This window comes from Choloepus didactylus, chromosome 3 (genome assembly GCF_015220235.1).
Source record: "Choloepus didactylus isolate mChoDid1 chromosome 3, mChoDid1.pri, whole genome shotgun sequence".
Classification (NCBI taxonomy): domain Eukaryota; kingdom Metazoa; phylum Chordata; class Mammalia; order Pilosa; family Megalonychidae; genus Choloepus; species Choloepus didactylus.
Window position 1 is genome coordinate 94,331,326 of NC_051309.1, and position 21,838 is coordinate 94,353,163.

At 37.3% G+C, this 21,838-nt stretch overlaps 1 protein-coding gene and 1 pseudogene across 1 annotated transcript in view; both read right to left on the reverse strand.

Moving 5' to 3' along the window:
- Window positions 1-6,418: 6,418 nt before the first annotated feature.
- On the reverse strand, window positions 6,419-6,901 carry LOC119529631 (annotated as a pseudogene).
- A 5,856-nt stretch (window positions 6,902-12,757) lies between these two features.
- The window catches only part of SPARCL1 (SPARC like 1), a 48,878-nt gene continuing 39,797 nt past the window's right edge, over window positions 12,758-21,838 (reverse strand). The window contains exons 9-11 of the mRNA XM_037830225.1: window positions 19,026-19,174; window positions 18,307-18,455; window positions 12,758-13,235 (exon numbers count right to left, since the gene is read on the reverse strand). Coding sequence (XP_037686153.1) covers window positions 13,207-13,235; window positions 18,307-18,455; window positions 19,026-19,174 — 327 coding nt within the window. The 3' untranslated portion in view covers window positions 12,758-13,206. The remainder of the gene's footprint in view (window positions 13,236-18,306; window positions 18,456-19,025; window positions 19,175-21,838) is intronic.

The following is a 21,838-nucleotide window of genomic DNA, read 5'->3' on the forward strand; positions in this document are numbered from 1 at the left end:
AAAATAAGTTACAATTTAAAATAAGATCCCATTAAATAGAAAAAAATTCATAAGGCTTAATTTGAAGGGAGCGCTGAGCCTCAGAGAGCAGCATTTTTTAAAGGAAAAACCCACGTTGGGTGTTGGGGGTTAAGGGTCCTGCTGAGTGTGTTCTGGGCCTCGATTGGGTGAGTGCTTATCAGTTTCTGCTGACTGGTTACTAGTGTTCTAACACACTACTCTTCTTTGATGTGCACTATATTATCTATGTGGAGGAAGCAGGCCTTTTGGCTTGTTTGTGGTCATTCATCTTTATGGGCATATCTGATCTTGCCTTCTCTGCCCCCTGGAGTCTAGGTGCCACTGTGACTGGGATTCCTAAAACAGCCTTCAACCCTTAGTTTATGGCACACCTGGTATTTATGAGATAAGCAGCAGGGCCCGTGGATAAGACATTCCTTCTATATGTTAGACTCTTTTTTCTGGGGCCTGACAGAACTGTTCTTCATTGAGATTGTTTTTGGTTTTGAATTGAACAGTTGTGCTTTATTTTGTATTCAAATGACTAGGACACAAAGACTAATTTTCATCATGAATTTATTTTGTTTTTATGTAAATACTTTCTTAAAGGAAGATTTAAGCATAATTACCTGATCTGGAACATAAGGAAAAGGAAGAGGGGTTGGAATCTACAAGGAAAAAAAAAAAAAGTGAATCATGAACAAAAAATGTGAACATTTTGTGGTGTTTTTTCTCATTCATTCATTAGTTCTTCCTTCCTCCCTCCTTCCCTCCCTCCAGTATTTATTGAGCAATTCTTATGTGCCAGGCACTGATCTAGTAGTTGGGAATAGCAGTGAACAAGGCACAGCTCTCTGACACCCTTTAGTTGGCTGAGCTTAAGATTCTAGTAGATTTTAAATCTTTCTTTTTTTTCCCCTTCCTCTCATGGGGTATGATTATTTTGCTTACTTAGTCAAACCTAAAGCCAAAGAATATGTTTTGTTTATATTTTGATAGTTCTTGCAAATCTACCAGTTTCTTTACCGTAGGAATTCATTCTTTGCCTGCTTTTCTTTTCTTTTTTTTTTAATAAATCAAAGTTTAATGACATAACCATGACCTTTCACAAAAAATTTTGGTGTGAATCTAACTTCCAAATATCTGTTAACTTCAAACCTTGTTTGCAAATTATCCTTTTCAAGTGGCAATAATATACCAAAGAGAGCAACCCGTAACTTTTGACTTATAAAAAATAATTTTAATCCAAGAATTTTATTAAGTTGTAAATGAGGAAACTAAACATAGGGAAATGTAAAAATGTTCCAACACCTTAAGCTTCTACTTTATTACAAGGAGTTTGGAAAAAAAATTTAATTGCTTTGAGTCCCAATTACAGAACCCCTTTTCTTTTTAAGATAAAATTCTACAGCAGAATTTTACTAATTAAATCACATTCAGCACAGTATAATTCTATGTGCCACATAGCCCTTTTAGATGATGGGACAAATACTGGAAGAAAGGTTCTGTAATTCACAAGAGTAAAGTACTAGTAGAGTAAATCCTTAATATAAACTGTGGAACCATGAGTATATTTATGCCTTATAATCTTATGCACGGAAATTTATTTAACGAAGAGCAAGATAGAAACCATTATCAGGATTAAAACCAAAAAGAACTGAAAGAAAAATTCAGGAGTGAAAACAAATTTTGCTTATTTGTTCTCCTACAAATTTATTCAGTTTACTGAGTCCAGAGAAATTCTATTAAGAATATTAGGGTGATATTCCCATTTCACCACCCCTTCTCAGCTACACTGTATTATATACTAAGAACCGTAGAGATATCCGACCCCCCCTGAACTATACAGGTACTGCTGTCTAGTCACAATTTTTTCCCTGCAATTTCAGAAAGATAATTTGGCCCAGATTTGGTAACAAATAGTAGACACTGACAGTTTGTCAAATAATAATTCTGTCAAGGAAGCAAATGTATTTTATACACAGACTCCATGCCACCAGTCGAACTACTGACCAGTTATTTATCAAAAGAAAAGTTAAAAAAGTAAACAAACCTCTGGGGAGTTTCTCTAACTGTACTTAGCAGTGAATCTCTTCTGACTTCCCCATTCATTCCATGTTATCTGGAGATGGCACTCAGATAATAACACATCAAAGAAAAGCAAAGAATTGCAAACTTCTGGAAGCAATGATAAAACATAATCTTCAACTGCAATGATCTGGGTCACCTATGAAAATGGGCTCCTGACCTGTCTTACTTCCAATTCCTTTGACATGGCCCACCAAAATAGCCAATGTCATGGAACTAGAAGATGAACTCCTAATGAATACCTTTTTTAAAAAGATAAAAATAAGAAACTAATGTAATTTACAACATTCATCTTAAATTTAGAAGTGGAAACTAAAGATTAGGAATAAGATTCTCTGTGAGGTACTGCCTTGTAGAAATTACTGGATATGGTTACAAGCTAATAGGAAACAATATCACCTTTTTTCTATGCATTTTTTTTTATTTTAAGAAATTTTATTTTGAAATAAATTGAAACTTGCAGGAACAGTTGCAAAAACAATACAAACCCCATACATAGAACCCCAGCATATCTTGACCCCCTCCCCTAATACCCCAATCCACCACCTTTAACATCCTGTCATACCACCATTTCTTTCTTTCCCTCTCTCTTTCACTCCCTCCATCATTACAGTTTATGTATTTTAGATCCTGTAGGAAGTAAATAGTGAAGTTACAAATCAAAAATACAGTAGTATTGATATTTATATTTACCATGTGATCTTTACTGATAATCTTTATTTCTTCATGTAGTTTCAGTCAATTGTTTAGTGTCCCTTCCTTTTAGCCTGCTCAGCTCCCTTTAGCTTTTCTTATAGGACTGATCTACTGGTAGTGAAGTCCCTCAGCTTTTGATTATCTGGGAATGTTTTCATCTCCCCCTCATTTTTACCCTCCAGGTGTTTGTGATTTCTCCAAGTCTCTGATTTGTATTCCACTGTGGTCAGAGAATGTGCTTTGAACAAATTCTTTTTTTTTTTTTTTTTTTTTTTTTTAATTTATTGAGCCTTGTTTTTATGTTCCAGCATATGGTCCATTCTGGAGAAAGATCCATGATTACTAGAGAAGAATGTGTGTCCCAGTGACCTGGGATGTAATGTTCTAGATATGTCTGTTAAAATTCTCTATATCTCTCTGTCCTTTCTTTGTTTCTCTATCAGTAGGGCTCCCTTTAGTATCTGAAGTAGGGAATGTCTTTTATTAGCAAAATCTCTCAGCATTTGTTTGTCTGTAAAAAATTTAAGCTCTCCCTCAAATTTGAAGGAGAGTTTTGCTGGATAAACTATTCTTGGTTGGAAATTTTTCTCTCTCAGAATTTTAAATATGTCATGCCACTGCCTTCTCATCTCCATGGTGGCCACTGAATAGTCACTACTTAGTCTTATGCTGTTTCCTTTGTATGTGGTGAATTGCTTTTCTCTTGCTGCTTTCAGAACTTGCTCCTTTTCTTCAGTATTTGACAGTTTGATCAGAATATGTCTAAGAGTGGGTTTATTTGGAATTATTCTATTTGGAGTTTGCTGGTCATTTATGCTTTGTGTATTTATATTGTGTAGAAGATTTGGGAAGTTTTCCCCAACAATTTCTTTGAATACTCTTTCTAGACCTTTACCCTTCTCTTCCCCTTCTGGGACACCAATGAGTCTTAAATTTGGATATTTTATTTTATCTATCGTATCCCTGAGATCCATTTTGATTTTTTCAATTTTTTCCTCCATTCTTTCTTTTGTTCTTTCATTTTCTGTTCTGTGGTCCTTGAGGAGGCTGAGTTGTTGTTCAACTTCCTTTAATCTTGTATTATGAGTATCCAGAGTCTTTTCAATTTGGCCTACAGTTTCTTTTATTTCCATAAGATCTTCTATTTTTTTATTTACTCTTGCAATTTCTTCTTTATGCTCCTCTAGGGTCTTCTTTATGTCCTTTATATCCTGTGCCATGCTCTTCTTCGTGTCCTTTATATCCTGTGCCATGCTCTCATTGCCTGTCTGTAGTTCTTTGATTAATTGTGCCAAATACTGTGTATCTTCTGATCTTTTGATTTTGGTGTTTGGGTTTGGGTTCTCCATATTGTCTGGTTTTATCATATGCTTTAAGATTTTCTGTTGTTTTTGGCCTCTTGGCATTTGCTTTACTTGATCCCTAATTTATCAAAACTGCAGCTTGGTGGCGTACACTTTAACTAACCAGCAGATGGCATCCATGAGTCACCTATTCCCCTCAAGTCAGTTCTCCCCCACTTTGTCTTTGTGGTGTGTGGGGGTCTGATTCTTGTAGGGTCCAATTGGTGCACCAAGTTTGAGTGTGTTGTTGGTGCTGTCTGCCCTGAATGTGGGGTATGTGGCTGGGTGGTTAGGGAGACAGGGCAGCTTTAATAATCAAACCTCCCAGGTGTCCCTGGAGATTTAAGGCTGTTGCAGGAGCCTAAGCCTTCATTTCAGTCTTTCCACAGATTGTCTCTGCCCTGACCCACAAGTCCTTGGTGGTCGCGTAGGGTCCCCCTTCCCAGCTGTGTTCTTCCAGGACCTCTGCTGAGGGAGGGCTGTGCTACGTCACAAGTGCGTGCCAGCCTCCAGGGAAGCCCTGGGTCACCAGGCCTTGCAGGGGCATTCCCAGCCTGCTTCAAAGATTGTTGAATGGGACAGGTTAACTTCCCCCTTTTCACACAGCTCCGCTCTCCCACCTCTGGGACAATCAGCTGTGGGTACACTAAAGGCCACTGTACACGGCCAATATTGTGGCGTGTGTGCGGTACTGTGGGAAAGACTCCCTGTCGCACTGGGTTTCTTGGTGCGGCTCTGGGCTGTGGGTCCGGCCCAGGCAGGAGCATCCCTTGCCCGCTGGGGGGATGGCTGCAAGGAATGTGGTTTTTTTTCTCCTTTTGGCTCCCCTCTGCTCCCCTGTCTTAAGACAATCAACAGCAGGTGTGGGAATGGGTATCCTCCACGCAAGACACTGAGGCGTTAGCCCAGCCCACTCCTGCCGTGCTTCAATGCGCAGCTCTCCCTGTCATATCTGCAGCCGCTCCTGGGCTTTTTTTTTTTTTTTTTTTTTTTAAAGAACTAGTCCATCTCCAAATGCCAGCCCACCGTTTCCCCACACCGCAGCACGGCTGCCGGACTTTCAGCCGGCTTACTCACTCGGTTCAGAACGCAGACTCTTGGTTTCACCAAATGCACGTTCCCTGTGGATTTAGCAGACCTTATCTGGCTTGTGCTACACTGGAAGTAGTGTTCTGGGTCACTTTCTGGTTTTTATCTAGTATTTTTCACGGAGGTATTTCTTTGCCCTGTCTCACCTAGCCACCATCTTAGGTTCTCCTCTCCATAGCCTTTTAAGTTATATAGGTTAAAGTAAAGCTTCGCAAGCTTTTTCAAGTCAGAAAAAGCTTTTTCATGCAGAAAATATCTGTACACACACTGGTAAAAATGCAACAGCCTGCTCTCAGCTGGACTGAAATCAATATTTGGTTCATAATTGATAGGAACCTATGGGATAAATGGTTAAATTTATGAAAGTACTAATGGAAACATGCAGACAAGCACTAAAACCACTATTAATTCCTTTTGAGAGTTCTGAGAATTCTGAAAAAAAGGTTACAAAAATTACTTTGGTTTTTTACATATAGTATTTAGGAAAGAAGTTCTCTCTCTCACTTAACATTCCTCCAGTGGTGTAAGACTGTGGTCAAAGAAAACAATGATTCTGGTCTCTTACAGGTCAAACCAGCATGGCAGGGTCAAGGTGACCTCCCTGGCCACCCAGGGCCCAAGGCATATAGCTGAATAGTGTGTGCTTTAAGACCACAGGACAATTTTCATATGCTTGGGCACTATTTTAAGGTATTACTTTGGCTGCTTTTCTTTTCTTTCTTTTTTTTTTTTAAAAAAAAAGTTTTCTAAAATTTCTCATCCCTGAGTTGGAGAAACCATGTTTTTAAATTTAATTGAGTTATTTCAAATCACAAATTCAGAAACTTGTAAACATGAGGCTTCTGTCAACACCCAGGGGAAAATATTCGTTCTGATACTGGTTCAAAAAAAGTTATAATATTGGGCTTGGAACACAGAGGACCAGTTATTAACTTCTTGCTACTATTATAAATAATAACAGCTCAGCCAAGGTTACTGTGACCTCTGAAAAATCAAAGAAGCAAGTTATTTCCTCTTCTTAGAACTTTAACACATTTTAAGACACTTTGCATTTTAATAAATGTCCTAGTACTCTGAGTTTCTCTTTCAGTTCATTTAATTTCAACAATCTATCAAAAAGAACCAGTGAACAAATACTGAATTACATTTTGTTTGTTTTTTAAAACCCTCAAATTCCAGGCTACAAAAACATCTGCTGTGTCTCCCACCCTTACCAGCCTACTACTTTTCCATATACCACAGGCCACCAATAAATACAAAGTCAGGGGGAAAGCTGACATCGTCTACTTGGAGCCAGTGGACAGAAGGGCGATGAGTTCTGATGCAGCACTTATGGACAAAATATAGTTCACTGTGGGGTTGACGTTCTTCAACATAAAGAAGGCAGCAACAATGACCAAGACCAGGAAGAGAGTGTTGTTACAAAAGATGGAAAATGTTGTAGCTTCATAATCAGTGACTTCATTCTTCTTCCACAAGATTCTTTTCGTCTTTCTCCTTTCGGGACATCTTTCGATTGTAATCTTTAGAAAGTTTTCGAGTTACTTCTTTGGAAACAGCATCCTCCCTCTTCTGTGCTGCTTTGTGTTTGAGAACAGATTTTACATTCTTGTATGCAAAGGCTACCAGATAGGTGCTTACCAGGGTCATCACACTATACAGAAAGCAGACTGAAGAAGATCCATAAGCCATATTTGCCAATATAACCTTTTAAAAGCGCTCCAAATGAAGTCCCACTGTTGCCACCCACCGCTACGCCAGACGAGAACACTGAGGACTGCAAAGGCTGCATGCTCATGGGGAATCGGGGAGGACGGGGCCGAGGCCCTTGCGCTCATGCCTCGCGTTGCCCTGCCCTGCCAGGTTCCCTCCCAGTCCGACCCGCTTCCAGCGCTCACAGGTCTTTGCCTGATTTTTTTTTTTAATTAAATTCAGTTTTATTGAGATATATTCACATACTGTACAATCATCCATAGTGTACAATCAACTGTTCATAGTACGATCATATAGTTGTGCATTCATCACTTCAATCTATTTTTGAACATTTTCCTTACACCAGAAAAATAAGAATAAAAAATAAAAGTAAAAAAGAACACCCAAATCATCCCCCCACCCTATTTTTCATTTTTGTCCCCATTTTTCTACTCATCCATCCATACACTGGATAAAGGAAGTGTGACCCACAAGGTTTTCACAATCACACTATGACCCCTTGTAATCTACATTGTTATACAATTATCTTCGAGTCAATTTGCCTGATTTTTAATACTCTTCTGCCATCTGGTGGTAGGAAGAGTTTCCATTTTAAATATTCATGATTCTTCTCATCGCCATATAAATTTATATAATTTTAAACATAAGATGTTAATGAAGGTTCCTAAATTGTAATTATAAGTCAAGTCTCCTGGATTTTGTATCAATTTAAAACAAATCTTACTGAATTTAAGCAAAAAAAAAAATATATATGTAGGGAAACAATGCACCATGTCCCTACTTAAAACAAAGATAATTAGTAATTATGAACTCAAGTATTTAGAAATTTAGCAGCTAAGATTCAATTAGAACAACGTGAAAACTTTAAAGGGGAAGAGTTGTTCCATTAAATAACTGTAACTTTAGTTAAAAATTTCCATAAGCCTACTTAAAGTTGAAAGAAAAGCAGTTTGAAATTAAATACAAGCAAAGGGAAGTTATTACATTTAGATATGAAATAAAATTATGCAAAATAATGTTTGTATTTTAAAAATATTTAAGGTATCAGAAAAAAAGTTGAGCAAGATGCCACTTCAAAATGAGTGTAAGCTTTTCAAAAAGTCATTGTTTTTAAATACTTTCCAAATTCAACGCGGCCCTAATCTGGTGGTCACTTCCCCACAAATCGTATTTTTCAGGCTTGTGTCCAACATTTGCTGTTCCCTTTGCCTGGAATGACCCACTCCACTTCTGTTCTTCATGACCTGGCTCAAATACCATCTCCTCTGTGAAGGCTTCTTTGAACCACAGCTCCAATCTACTTTGTATTTGCATCTAGACACACTTAGTGGATTACATTGTATTTTTCATTTATGAATCTCTCTTCCTCATCAGATTGACAACTCCTTGAAGATTGGAACCTTCTCTCATGCTTTTTATATTTCCAGCACTTATCATAGATTCTAGTATGTAATAGACAATAAATATAACTGAATGAATGCTATCTGGCTCTATCAGCAGAAGTGTTATAGATAGCATAAAGTTAATTGTTATGTATTTAATATTTAATGCATTTTATTGATGAAATGCCATAAGGATCCAGAAATTAGGAGAGATTGGAGAGGGTCCAACAAGGAGGGTAAAAGAATTATATTGTTGGCCTTTGAGAAAAAGTTACAGAGAGTCAAAAAAACCTATTAGAGAAAAGCAGCAAGGTGGGTTAGTAAAAGCAAAAAAAAAGGGATATTGTAGGATGCGGTTAACATTCTCTTCATGAAGAGTAACTAGACTCATCAAAGTCAAAGTAATCGATCCAACTTAATTGTAAAAGAGATTTTATTGTAAATGAGTATAGGTAACAAGCCACTACTGAACATTATGTTTGTCAGTGATACAACTTCACCTCTGATACAACTTCACCTCTGAGGTAAAGCAGTTGAATAATTGGGAAAAATTAAAGACATTTTGCCCAACAGCTTAGAACATCAATTACTTTTTGTCCTTAAACTTATATCTAAAGATTTCTTTTATTTACATTTAAGATTAATTACATATTGCATGCCTTTCTATCTTTGGATCAACAGCATTTTCAATTTAGTTTTCAACATTTATAAGTTCAAAGAAACAGAAATATGGAAATGTAAAGTTAAATTTTGAATCCCCAAATATTTTGAAAGTTCCCTCACTCCTTTGAAAGTTACTTTGTTACAAAATATGCAATACAAGGTTTCTTGCCTGTTTGTGCCCTACATAGTCAGAATATAATAAATACAAATTAGACTCATAGATCTCATTTATATAGGTGTGGAAGGTGTGGATATTGTCACTGGATGGCAAAGGAAAATAAAGGTGAAGCTAATGGTTTTCTGGGATTACTGTATTTCATATGTTTTAAGATATCATCACTGTAAAATGCATCATTATTTCCTAGATCATAAAAAAGAAAAACGCTGCTGTTAGACTGTCACAATACTTTCTATCACATCATGTTTGTGTGACACATCACAATTTCAGAGATGCTAAATATGAAAAAGTACAACTTAGAATTCATGAACTATGCATACTGTAACATTTCCAGGAGCATAATAATCTTCTAAATAAACAAGCAATACAAATTGTTTGGAACCCTAGACAGTTAATGGTACTTGTCAATGGTGATCTAATATAACAAATTAGATTTGTTATCTAGAGGCTCTCTCTATATAAATGTAACTTTTTATCCAAATCTGGTTTCAAACATTGGACAGAAAAGGATTTACCTGTATGCTGGACCCGAACATGATTCAAATATAAGTATTGTGTTTACATTTGTAACTTAGAAACCAATGTAGGTAGCCTTAAAAACTCCTTTCTGTAAACTCAAATCTATAATGAAGTAGATAATCCCTTGGTGTCAGAACATTTGCACAGAACAGCCTTTTAAGAAACTATACATGGCCTAGGGTAAGGGTGTTATAAATGAAACTCAATTCAAACTGCTTAATTGAGTCCTAGGTCACTGCAGAATACTTACTTTATATTAAGTTTTATTGAGAACTTCTGTGTTCCAGTTAGGATTCTTAAGTGCTTTCAATGTATTGTATCACTGTTGTGCAACTTTGAGGATATTCTTTTACCTAATTTTACGGAGGGAAATCATGGTCACACACACAGCTGGCAAATAGGAAAGGGAGCTGGGATTTGTACTGGAAAGTGCCTTGGACTGAGGAAGAAGAGGTGCAGTCCTGGTTCCACAGCTTTCCTGGATTCTCCTCTTTTGTGATATAAAAGGGTGCAGGAAATGCCTTCTAGCCCCAAATTCTATGACCCTAAAACTGAAACTGAGTCAACAACCTAGGTGGAAGTACTTACAGGGACAGGCAGAGCCCTGGCAGTGCTCAAAAGGCAGGCCTCAATGAGAAGCTTCATTGTGAAGGAAGAGCCTGGAATTGCAGGGTTAGACCATGTGTAGTTTTTCTGTGTAAGTCCTATTCCCCTTCTAAACTGATGGTTTAGTTAGAGGTGGTGAAATAGTGGCCAGGCTATTTTTAGTTTTGAATGGCTAGAACAGTGCTGTAAAAATCTCAGTCTTTACTGGCTAGTTGGTTCAGAAATCAAATCTATTGAGGTTTTTAAAATCATGTCATATTAGAATTAACTTACCTTGTGAGTTTCTCACCAAATCATTGTACTCTGGAATTGGATTTTGCTAGAAAAAAATCTTTATCATATTGTTGTTAAGTCTTGTTCCCAGTATCTGAGCATGTTGTATCTCTTTATATATAAATTACTTTTAAACTATTTTATACATTTTTGAAACTCTACTGATTTTAGTGCTGTTTTACTTTGCCTGAATTTTGGCAACTCCCTCCACTTCCTTCCCTTTTCTTTTTCATGTTTCTGCTTTGCGTTTTTCTCTCTTCTGGACTCAAACTCTTTAGTTTCTTTTTTCCTTGGATAAGTGGTCCTATTAGAAATCATTACACTATCCAACACAAGAATATCTTACATTCCTTTGCCTAGTGAAATAGAATCAGTTCAAATTGTACTGCATATCTCTTCGATTACCCTGGCTTCAAATGGACCTTGGAGAAGTGGATTCAAGGAGAAGGGTGACTGTTTAGAATCTCTGTTCCCATCTAGTATTTACCATATTTTGAATGCCTTTATAGTCATGGGGCAATATGGGTCTTAAAATTCAAAGCTAAACTGAATAATTGGCTCCAGGCTAGGAACTCCAACTTCTAAGCATTCAAATTACACAGAGATGAGCTTAAGGACTGATTACTGAGAAAATACTTTCGTTTCCTTAGTTGGGATCAGGATAGTATCTTTATCAAAAATAACCCATGATTAAAAATTGTGACTGCCATGAATATTAAAACGCTCGATAATATATCATCCAGGGCAGCTATGCAAATTGTGTGCTTTAACCAATGGGGAATATAAGATTAGAAACTTTTTATTATTAATATTTTTCATGTCAAAATTAAATTAATTTAAAAATTATTAAAATAATAAAATTAAAATTTTAAATAATTAAATTATTTTAAATTAAAATATTTTTAGTTACTATTTAGGTGGTGTTTTTAGCATTAAAAATATTTTTCACTAAAAGCAATTGCCTGAAGGTGAAAAGTAATTTAGGTCTAATTAGTAACTGTATACATAATATTACTGTTCCCAACAACTTGATTACTAATTAACCAAGATCTCTAATGACATGTCTTTGTAGCTACACATAAAAACATTCTAAAATTTGCAATAATTTCTGAAATTATTTCCCTAGTTGGAAAAATCGTAAATAATGCTTAATTCAATTTCGTTCCTTCAAATTAAACTTAATGATTTAGAAAGGCCATATGATGTTCTGGTTAATAATGTGTGACTCATTGAGAACAGAAACTAGATAATCAATATTATTTTGAAGTTAAGCAGAGAAAATTATTCAGATAACAAACCAAAGTCTTCCGTAAGTATCTTTCAGATAAAATTCTTAGGGGCTCATTCTCTCAATGACTATCACAGATAATGCTTTTAACAATGACAACAAAACCATTGAGTGTTTAAAAAAACAATCAGTGACAATTGCATTGATAGTATCTGCCATTCCAGATAGGAAAATATGTAAAAACAATTTATTTTCTTTCAAATATTGTAAGTGGAATAAAGTGAGTACCAAATTCTTTTATTATCTTGATTCAAACCTTGGAAAACTGTTAAGAGTGCCTTTAAATAGTTGCAATTTAGCTAGTACCATAAGAGTGACTATAGAACTATTCGAAGAAAATGCAAATTTTCTTGCCATCAGTTTACAGCAAAAATATTCATCTCTGACTACTTTTGACATCATCAAGATATGTCAAGGCTCTCCAGCTGTTTATTTTATCCCTCTTTCCCCTGACACACACACAGCTGCACAAAAGCTAGTATTAGTTGTATAAAGCAGGGCATAATCATCCACATTTTAAGTTGAATTTGGTTAAAAAGCACTTGAATTAGTTTTTTGTTTTTTTTTTCTGTTTAAACTTGCATAATGACAAAGGGCATTCATGAGCAATTACCATTTTACAACTGAACATTTGTTTCTCATAGGAAACAAAGGATCTACAATTGTCATCTCTCCCAACCACACTCACATTTTTTTTTTTTTTTAAGTAGAAAGGTCTAGGAAGCACAATTATAATTTGAAATAAAGTGATTGAGTCCTGGGTTGGTTGCCAGTGCTCTTAAATGAAACAAATACCTTGATGGATGAGAGTATAAAACAATAGAGACATTACAGAAAACCAAATTAATTAGAACTCTGTAATTGGCCTTATATAATATGATTGTGTAAATAAGTAACTGGAAATAAACATGAATAAACATTTTGATTTTAATGGACTTTTTATTAGGATATTAAGACATTGAAAATAATACACATTAACCACAAAAGAACATTATATTCCATTTTCTTGAATTATGCATGATTTTATGAACCATAGGAATGCATTAATTTTTTGAGTATTATAGTTAGTAATTATCCCATAAATTGATGCAGAGAGTGTAATTACTATGAGTTAAACTGTTCACAAGCAAACAGTATACATTATTTTACATACATTGATTGACTTTACTTAATTTTAAAGTTTTGTTTCCAAAGTTAATGTTAAATGACTGGTGCATATACCAGTCTCAAGCAGTTACTCTCATTGTCTTCTCAGGCATGCAAACAATTTGCTAAATATAAATCTAAAAGCATCACAGTTGTAGCTACTTCAGAAGTGGTCAGAATAGAGGAGTATGCTGGAAAGTTCAAATACTTTCAAGTCTTAGTTCAGAACAGGAGATTTTCATCTATATCTTCTGTAAAAGCAAAAACAAAAAAACACTTTTAGAAAGTTGCCAGAGTGGTGATAAAACAATGTTAGAGCCCGGGGTTTAGAGAAACCACCTCATAAGGTGGTTCTCAACCCTATTTAGGGCTTCACATAATCCTTGAAGCTTTGAAAAACATGTTCTCAGGTCCCATCTCTGGCCTGAATCTATACTTTTAGAAGGCTCTTCAGGTAGTTCTGATGACTCATCAGGGATGAGAACCACTGATACAGGAAGTACAGGTGTGCCAGTTCAATAGTTTCCAATCAAGTAACTTGTCAAAACGAACTTGCTACTACATCAATGGAAGACAACTGCACCCTCTAGTGGACATTTAAGGACCATTTCTTACTGATATGGCCCCATCCTCACCCAGTAATCGTTGAACAAATATTTAGAACTGGTTGATTTGGAGCATACTAAATTATTATGCTGTCTGGGGCACCAGGTAATCTGCCTGCCTCGTGTAAATCTTCATATACCCCAAGAGTGGGAAAAATTATTATATATTTCTTTTGAATGCTGACTTCAATTGTAAAACGAGGATAATAATCTCATTACCTATAACGTTACTTATATCTGCATTCGTACTTTTTGCCTTGTCTGCTGCAAAGGTGAGAAATGTCCCGCCTATGACCTTAAGGCTAATTTTTTGACCTCTGCTCAGGATCTCTAATGTCCTTCTCAGGATTCTCCCTGTTTTTCTCTTTTCTTCTTAAATCCTTGACCTTTCCTTTTTTACTGGGCCCTTCCTATTAGCATTTAAACATGCTGTATATCCAGCTTCTAGAACGGTCTGTGGCACTATGTAGACCGACTGTAAAGATTTGTTAAGTGAATGAATAAATGAATGAATGACTACTCAAGCCTCTTCTATGATAGAAAATGTTTCTCTCAACTCTATACCCCCTCTAGCTCTTTTCTGCCTTCAAACATTCACTCTTAACCATTTCTTATCTCTCATGCTTTATCAACTTATAGGATCTGGCTTCCATTCCTACCAATCCATCAAAACTACACTCACCAAGGTCACCAATGATATCCTTATTTCTATATCAAATGAACATTTCTCAGTTTTTTAAATCTTATTTTACATGTCAGCAGCTCTTGGCACTACAGATCTCTTCCTCTTCTTTGAAACACCTCTTCAATAAATAACACTATCCTGGTTTTCTTCCTTCTTTTCAGGGACTTTTCATTCTCCTTAATGGACTCTTTCTTCCTTCTCTAGCCATCATCTAAATATTGTTCCCAAGTATTCAACCATGGCCCCTTTTCCATGTAACTCAATGTATTTTTCCTGGGAGAACTAATTTACTTAGTTCTTGTTGGTTACTCTCAGTATGCTCATAATCTGCAAATACGTATTTAAATTCCAGAACTCTGTTTTGCAATGCCAACTGTATTTTGTCTGCCAAGTATTTCAAAATTCAACTTGTCCAAAATGGAATGGATCATTTCCCCCTTATCTGCTTCTGTTTTTATGTTTTCTATCTCAGTGGAGGGTACCTCTGTTTACCCTATAGGCCCAAGCTAGAAACCTAGGCACCGCTAGTACTTTTCTTTCTCAATATTTCAACTGCCACTCCCTGCCCTTGCATATTTCCTATCAAACATTGACTTATTATTTCTACCTGCTATATATCTTTAATATTTTTCTGTTCTTGAATGTATCTTGAATATGTTTGCTCTACTTTTTCCCCTAGTTCAAGCTCTCATCAACTCTTGCCTGGGTTTATTGCAAATGCTCTCAACTGTTCTGTGGCCTCTCTGCAATGTAACTAGAGGATTCCTTCTCGAATACAAACTCAGTGAAACCACTCTCTTGTTTAAAACACCTCTACAGTTCCCCAGTATTCTTAGGATAATGTCTTTGATGACGTTAGTAGGACCTGCATGATCAGACTTGTTAAACCTTAGTCTCTTTGGAGGGTTTTTCTAATGCTCAACAGGAATATATGTCAATACTTGATACATCGTGGACACAAAATAGATGAAGACTCCTCCACCCCTTAACTGAACTCCACGTTTCACAGATACGGAAAATGAGACTCACTGAGGATGAATGGCATGCCCTAATTCCAAAGCAGTAACTTGTTTAATATTTGCTTTACTGGCTTGATACACAATAATTCTTTTCCTTCTCCAAAATAACACAATGATGACCAAACCACAGTGCATAAGCAAGATTATCAGTAGCTTTGCAAGTCATTGGACCTTAAGTCCTTCCTGCTCCTCTCAGACAACAGCTCAGGGCAAAGCCTGAGTAAGTGTACATGCTTAAGAGCTGCCAGCAGTTTTACAAAAGGAACATTGCATTGCGACTGGTTTCTTTAAGTAAATGGCCTCTGATCAATCCTTTTGATCAATCCTTTAAAACTGCATGTCATATAAAAGGGCATACATAAATATATCGTTTTCCCAGGTAAATTTTTCTCCACTTATAAGGGAAGGGGAGGGGGCACAGCTATATTTAGGTACATTTTTATCTTTTTAAAATGGGAGTTGGAAAAGACAGTTTCAGCCTTTCTTAGGAATATATTTGGATTTGTAAGTACTGTGCTTTTCTAATAGATGTTACAAAGGAAATTAACATTATCTATATGGAACTGGATCTTAATAGCTAGTTTATCCATACTAACAGGGTTTAAGCAGGATATGCTAACCAGCTTCCAAGATGACCCCCAATGACCCCTGCCTAACTGTAATCCCCTCCCACATTGTACTAGGGTTAGTCTGTGTGACAATCAGAATAGGGCATAAATAATGGTATGCCACTTCTGAGATTACGTTATAAAAGACAATGTGGCTCCACTCTTGTTCTCTCTCTTGTTCTCTTTTGGATAACTTGTTTTGGAAGAAACCAAATGCCATGCTGTTAGCAGCCCACAGGGCTAAAAACTGAAGCCTCCTGCATATAGCCATGTGAATGGGCTTGGAAGCAGATCCTCCAGCTCCAGTCAAGGTTTCTGATGACTGCAACCCTGGTGACAGCTTGATTGCAACCTAATGAGAGATCCTAAGCTAGAACCATCCAGTTAAGCCACACCCAGATTCCTGACCCTCAGAAACTGTGAGAGATAATATATGTTTGTGGTTTTAAGCTACTAGGTTTGGGGGAGTAATTTGTTATGCAGCAATAGATAGCTAATACACAGTACTAGGTGCTTGCAAAAATATACATTCTTTGCTCCTTACAACTGTGTTTATTTCATAGAAAAATATTGTAAGAAGGAAAGGATTAACCCTTTCTGCTTAACTGTTTATCAGTAACTAAGTCCTCATACTCTCATCCCTTTCTCTTTAATTTCAAGGCATTTTTACATACGCAAAAAGAATCTTTTTCAACTGACAGTCATACGGGTTCTTCTTTGTGGGAGATTCTGACCTTTGATGAACTTAACTTTTGCTAATTGCTTGGCTGCATATTCATCCTACATGTATGTCTTAAGTATTATATAAAACCTGTTGCTTTACATTTTGCAAGCAATTTTAATTGCTTATTTAAAAATATCTTTCAAATCTTGATTATTGAAAGCATACTTGCTCATAAAAATCAACTCTAATTTAAGAAAAGAAAAGTAGATTAGGACTTTGACCATCAAAATATAATCTCAAAATTCTTCTGCAGGAGTAAAGAAATGAAACTTCTACTCATTCTCTCTCTCTTTCTCTCTCTCTTTCTCATTAAGATGCAGCAGTGTTTCAGTTTTGGATTAAAGGATAACAGCTGTGCATAACTTGAGAAGCAGGAATTCTGAATTTGCTTTTCACTTCTCCTTGTCAGAAACAGGCTTGCTGTTTTACTCTTCACATATGATTTCTGAAAGTTTGGCCTGGTAACTATTTTTTTTTTTCCTTCTTTTTTTAATCTTCATTTTATTGAGATATATTCACATACCGTGCAGTCATACAAAACAAATCGTACATTCGATTGTTCACAGTACCATTACGTAGTTGTACATTCATCACCTAAATCAATCCCTGACACCTTCATTAGCACACACACAAAAATAATAAGAATAATAATTAAAGTGAAAAAGAGCAATTGAAGTAAAAAAGAACACTGGGTACCTTTGTCTGTTTGTTTGTTTGTTTCCTTCCCCTATTTTTCTACTCATCCATCCATAAACTAGACAAAGGGGAGTGTGGTCCTTATGGTTTTCCCAATCCCATTGTCACCCCTCATAAGCTACATTTTTATACAATTGTCTTCGAGATTCATGGGTTCTGGGTTGTAGTTTGATAGTTTCAGGTATCCACCACCAGGTACCCCAATTCTTTAGAACCTAAAAAGGGTTGTCTAAATTGTGCATAAGAGTGCCCACCAGAGTGACCTCTCGGCTCATTTTGGACTCTCTCTGCCACTGAAGCTTATTTCATTTCCTTTCACATCCCCCTTTTGGTCAAGAAGATGTTCTCCGTCCCATGATGCCAGGTCTGCATTCCTCCCCGGGAGTCATATTCCACGTTGCCAGGGAGATTCACTCCCCTGAGTGTCTGATGCCACGTAGGGGGGCAGGGCAGTGATTTCACCTTTCAAGTTGGCTTAGCTAGAGAGAGAGGGCCACATCTGAGCAACAAAGAGGCATTCGGGAGGAGGCTCTTAGGCACAATTATAGGGAGGCCTAGCCTCTCCTTTGCAGCAACCATCTTCCCAAGGGTAAAACCTACGGTAAAGGGCTCAAACCATCAAACCATGGCCTGGTAACTATTTTTAAGGAAGCATATGAAATTAAGAAAGGGTATAAAGCCTTGAGATTTGGCATGGCTTTCTGGATTCAATCACCTTTTAGGCTTAGCTGATTAATCAGACCTCAGGGCAGTTGTCCCCTAACTGTTCACCCTTACTACATTTTTAAAACAGATCATCGTAAGGGAAGTAAGAACTAATCTTGCAATGACAGCACATGCACAGAGAGTCTTATCTGGGATGGTGCCATTTTATTGTTTCTAGATTTCAATTTGAGCATATAGCAGGACCCTTCAGTGAAGGCTGCAGGACCTAGGACTGGTTTGTAGAAGAGATCACCCCTTTCCCTTGACTCTGATAGTTCACCTTCTTTAATTCCAAAGCAGTGGCCCCACTCCTTCAGAGTGATATGCTTGTCCTTGTTGGGGTCACACTCCTCAAAGAAGCGGGTTATGCAGTGTTCCATGGGCACCAGAGAGGCTCGCAATGGAGCGAGCTCTGAATGTGTCAAGACTCTGTAATGAAGTAAACAGCAGCCTGTTAACTGAGTAGCTTGCATAAGAAAAGTTAACTATTTGGATCACCAAAACATTTTTCTTCTACAAGGTTGCTCAAATATGCCAAATAAATAGTAGCATTCATGAAAATCTGCAAATGAAATAAACTATTTGTGGGTAAAGCAGACAGTTTTGGGTGTGAATTCACAATGAGTCCCTCTTCACTGGAAACTGTACTGCCACTACCCTAATTCAGTAGGGGTACCTGGCAATCATGTCTGTACAGCCTGATTCTTACCTACTAGCCATATCTGATTGTTCCAGATGTAGGCACTTGCCCCGAGTTGGGCCAATCAGATTTTCTTGGGAATTAAAAACAGTGGAAGGAGTCTGTAAGGCTGGACTTAGAGAGCTATAGCATACATTCTGTTTTGTGTTTAGACTCCTAACAATATTTGCTTGGCATTTGAATGCTTTAATATTGAATTTGGAAATTTCCTCATCTGTCTAGTTTTCCCTCTTTTATAAAGATAAGTAGACATTGTAACAGGAAGATGACTTAGTAATGAGAAAGTAAAGAGTTTTTACCTATCCAGAGGATGTTGATCAAGTTCACTAAACTGCCAGTGTACAGGATACACATACATGTGGTAGTTTTTCTTGAAATCCCTTAAGAGAAGTTCAATGGGATGGTCCCCAGCCAAGAGCCTCTTTTCATCCAGGTAAATTTTTTTGACCTGGGATTAGGAAAGGAGATCATTAGAGAATGAGACAAATGTAAGTTCTCTTGTTAAACTTTACTTCAAGAGTAACAGTAATATGACAGAGGAAAACAAGCCCAGGCCGTCATGTAAGACCAAACTAAATGCCTTCTATTCAAATCTATAGCTTTCCTGATTTTTACACAGAATAACAGCTGTGGTTAAAAACCTGTGGTTTTCAGAAGAAATTTGTCTTCTTTGATTTTAACCAAGCAATGCTCACTACATTGCTGAAAATGATAAGAAACCTTTAATGAAGAGGGCTGAACTGACATAGCAAAAGAGCTGCTCAGTTAGTGAAATTTTCTTTTCCTTTCCCCATTGGCACGCTCCATTTGCAACCCCCGGTGCACTCCCATCCAGTGCTTGCTCAGCCTCAGCTTAGCCCTGGTATGTTACTGCCTTGCCTCCCATCCCCGTTGCAATCTCCTTGTTTTATTCATGATTCTCTGTAATGATTTTTTAAAGAGAGAGAACAGAAATTATTTTGGGCAATGCGCATGAAACGCTTCACTTGTGATGTTACCTATTATGCACTGAGGAATTGGAAATGATCAGAACAGAAATTCCACCTCTTCCCATGACTATAGCTACCAGCTTCCCTCCCTGTTATCACAGATGAACTTCCTGTGCGCCTAAGTCCAACCCCTCATAGGTGCTCAGGACCCCACCTCTTCTCTTCTACTCAAGAACTCCCCTTTGGAAGTTGGGCACCTTCTCTACTCTTCATTAGTTTTCCCTTCTTTAACTGAGTCATTTCCAAAAGCATACAAACGTCCTCTACCATCTCCCATTGACAGATGGGACTCTTGGATTCACATTCCCTTCCAGCTACCCTCTTTATAGGAAAACTCAAAAGTATTATTTATCCTTGCTTTTTCCACATCCTTCCTCCTATTCTTTCTTGTCTGCTCAGTGAACCCTGCCCACTCAAGCTTTCCCCTCCATTTCTCCACAGAAACGGCTCTGATAAATTTTAGCTGTGACCTCTACATGCCAAATCAGTGGTCAACTCTCAATTCTCTTCTTGTAACATATAGACAGCATATGACCCAGTTAATGCATACCCTTCTTCTTAAGATACTTCCTTCACTTGGCTTCAAGGCCACCAGACACACTTGGTTCTTCTTTTACCCTCCTGGCTACCTTTATCTCCCTCCCCTTTGATGCTCTTTCCTCATCTTTTGATCACTAAATAGTGGATTATCTCACGTCTTGGTCATCAGATGAGGTGATCATATCCAATTCCATGCTGCAATTTCACCTATATGCTAATAGGTAGGTAAACTCTAGTCCAGATCACTCCCCTGAATTTAGAAGCTGTTTGTACAATTACCTACTGAATGTCTTCACTAAAATGTCTATTAAGATCTCACAAATGTGACGTGTCCAAAACCAATCTCTGGTTTCTTTTTCCTCTCTCTCCACAAAACCACTGTTATGCTTGCATCCTCCCTGTCTTGATAGAGGTCAACTCCTTTCTTCCAGTGGCTCAGGCCAAACACCTTGCTATTACTGTTGACTCCTGTCTTGCTCTCCCTTCCCACATCCCAGTGGCTCTACTTGAAAATACATCCAGTGTTTCACTGGCTATTTCCACTGCTGTTATTCAGATCCAAGCCATCATCTTGGTTTTTTTTCTATATTATTCAAACTGGCATTCCTACTTCCATTCTAGCCTTCTCCCATGGTCTATTCTCCACACGTCAGCTAGAGTCATCCTTTAACAATATAAATTAGACCACCTTGTTCCTTTGCTCAAAATCTTCCAGTGACTTCCTATCTCACTTAAAAGTAAGACCAAGGTCCTTCCCATGTCTTACAAGGCCCCAAATGGTCTGACCCTCTCTATCTCTTTGACTCCATCTCATCTCATCTGATCTTATCTCCCTTCCCCTCCTTTCTCATTCCTCTGCAGCCACACTGACTTCCCTGCTCTTCCAAGTACACTCCTATTTCAGGGCTTTGTTGGACATGCTTTTGCTCTACCTAGAACACCCTTCCCAGATATCTACATAGAACAGTCCTTCACTTCAGGTTTCTGCTCAAATATCATCTTCTGAGAGGGGGCTTCCATCACCGTCCTATCTAAAGTAGCCCTTCCTTGGCAACCCCTATGCCCCTTATCCTGTTTTATGTTTCTTCATAGCTTGTTTCATCTCACCCCTAAACATATATTTGTTTATATATTTATACATTTGCATATTTATATTTATTTGCTTATTTCTTTAGAAACCCCTAGAATGTGAGCTTATGAAGGCAGAGATTTTGTTTGGTTCATCATTTTGTCTACGGCAGTTAGATCAATCCCAGGCACCAAGGATGCACAATAACTGATAAACGAACATTCCCTGGGAACTTCTGGAATCAATATCCTGCACTTTATCATCTTAATCTATTCATGACATTGAGCATAATGAATTCCCCGCAAATCAAACATCTGTGTGGCATAAAAGGACAAAGAAAGGTGTTTAGATTTAGACAATATTTCTGGGCCTGGATATATAAATGCTAAATTGATGTCCATTTTGCTCAACCAGAGCTTGCTCTGGGTAGGGGTTGAGGAGTCCTTCCTCAGGCCACTGCACTTTGGATAGAAATTAGGTGGTTTTGTTCCATCCCAAACCTGTGATGTGAATT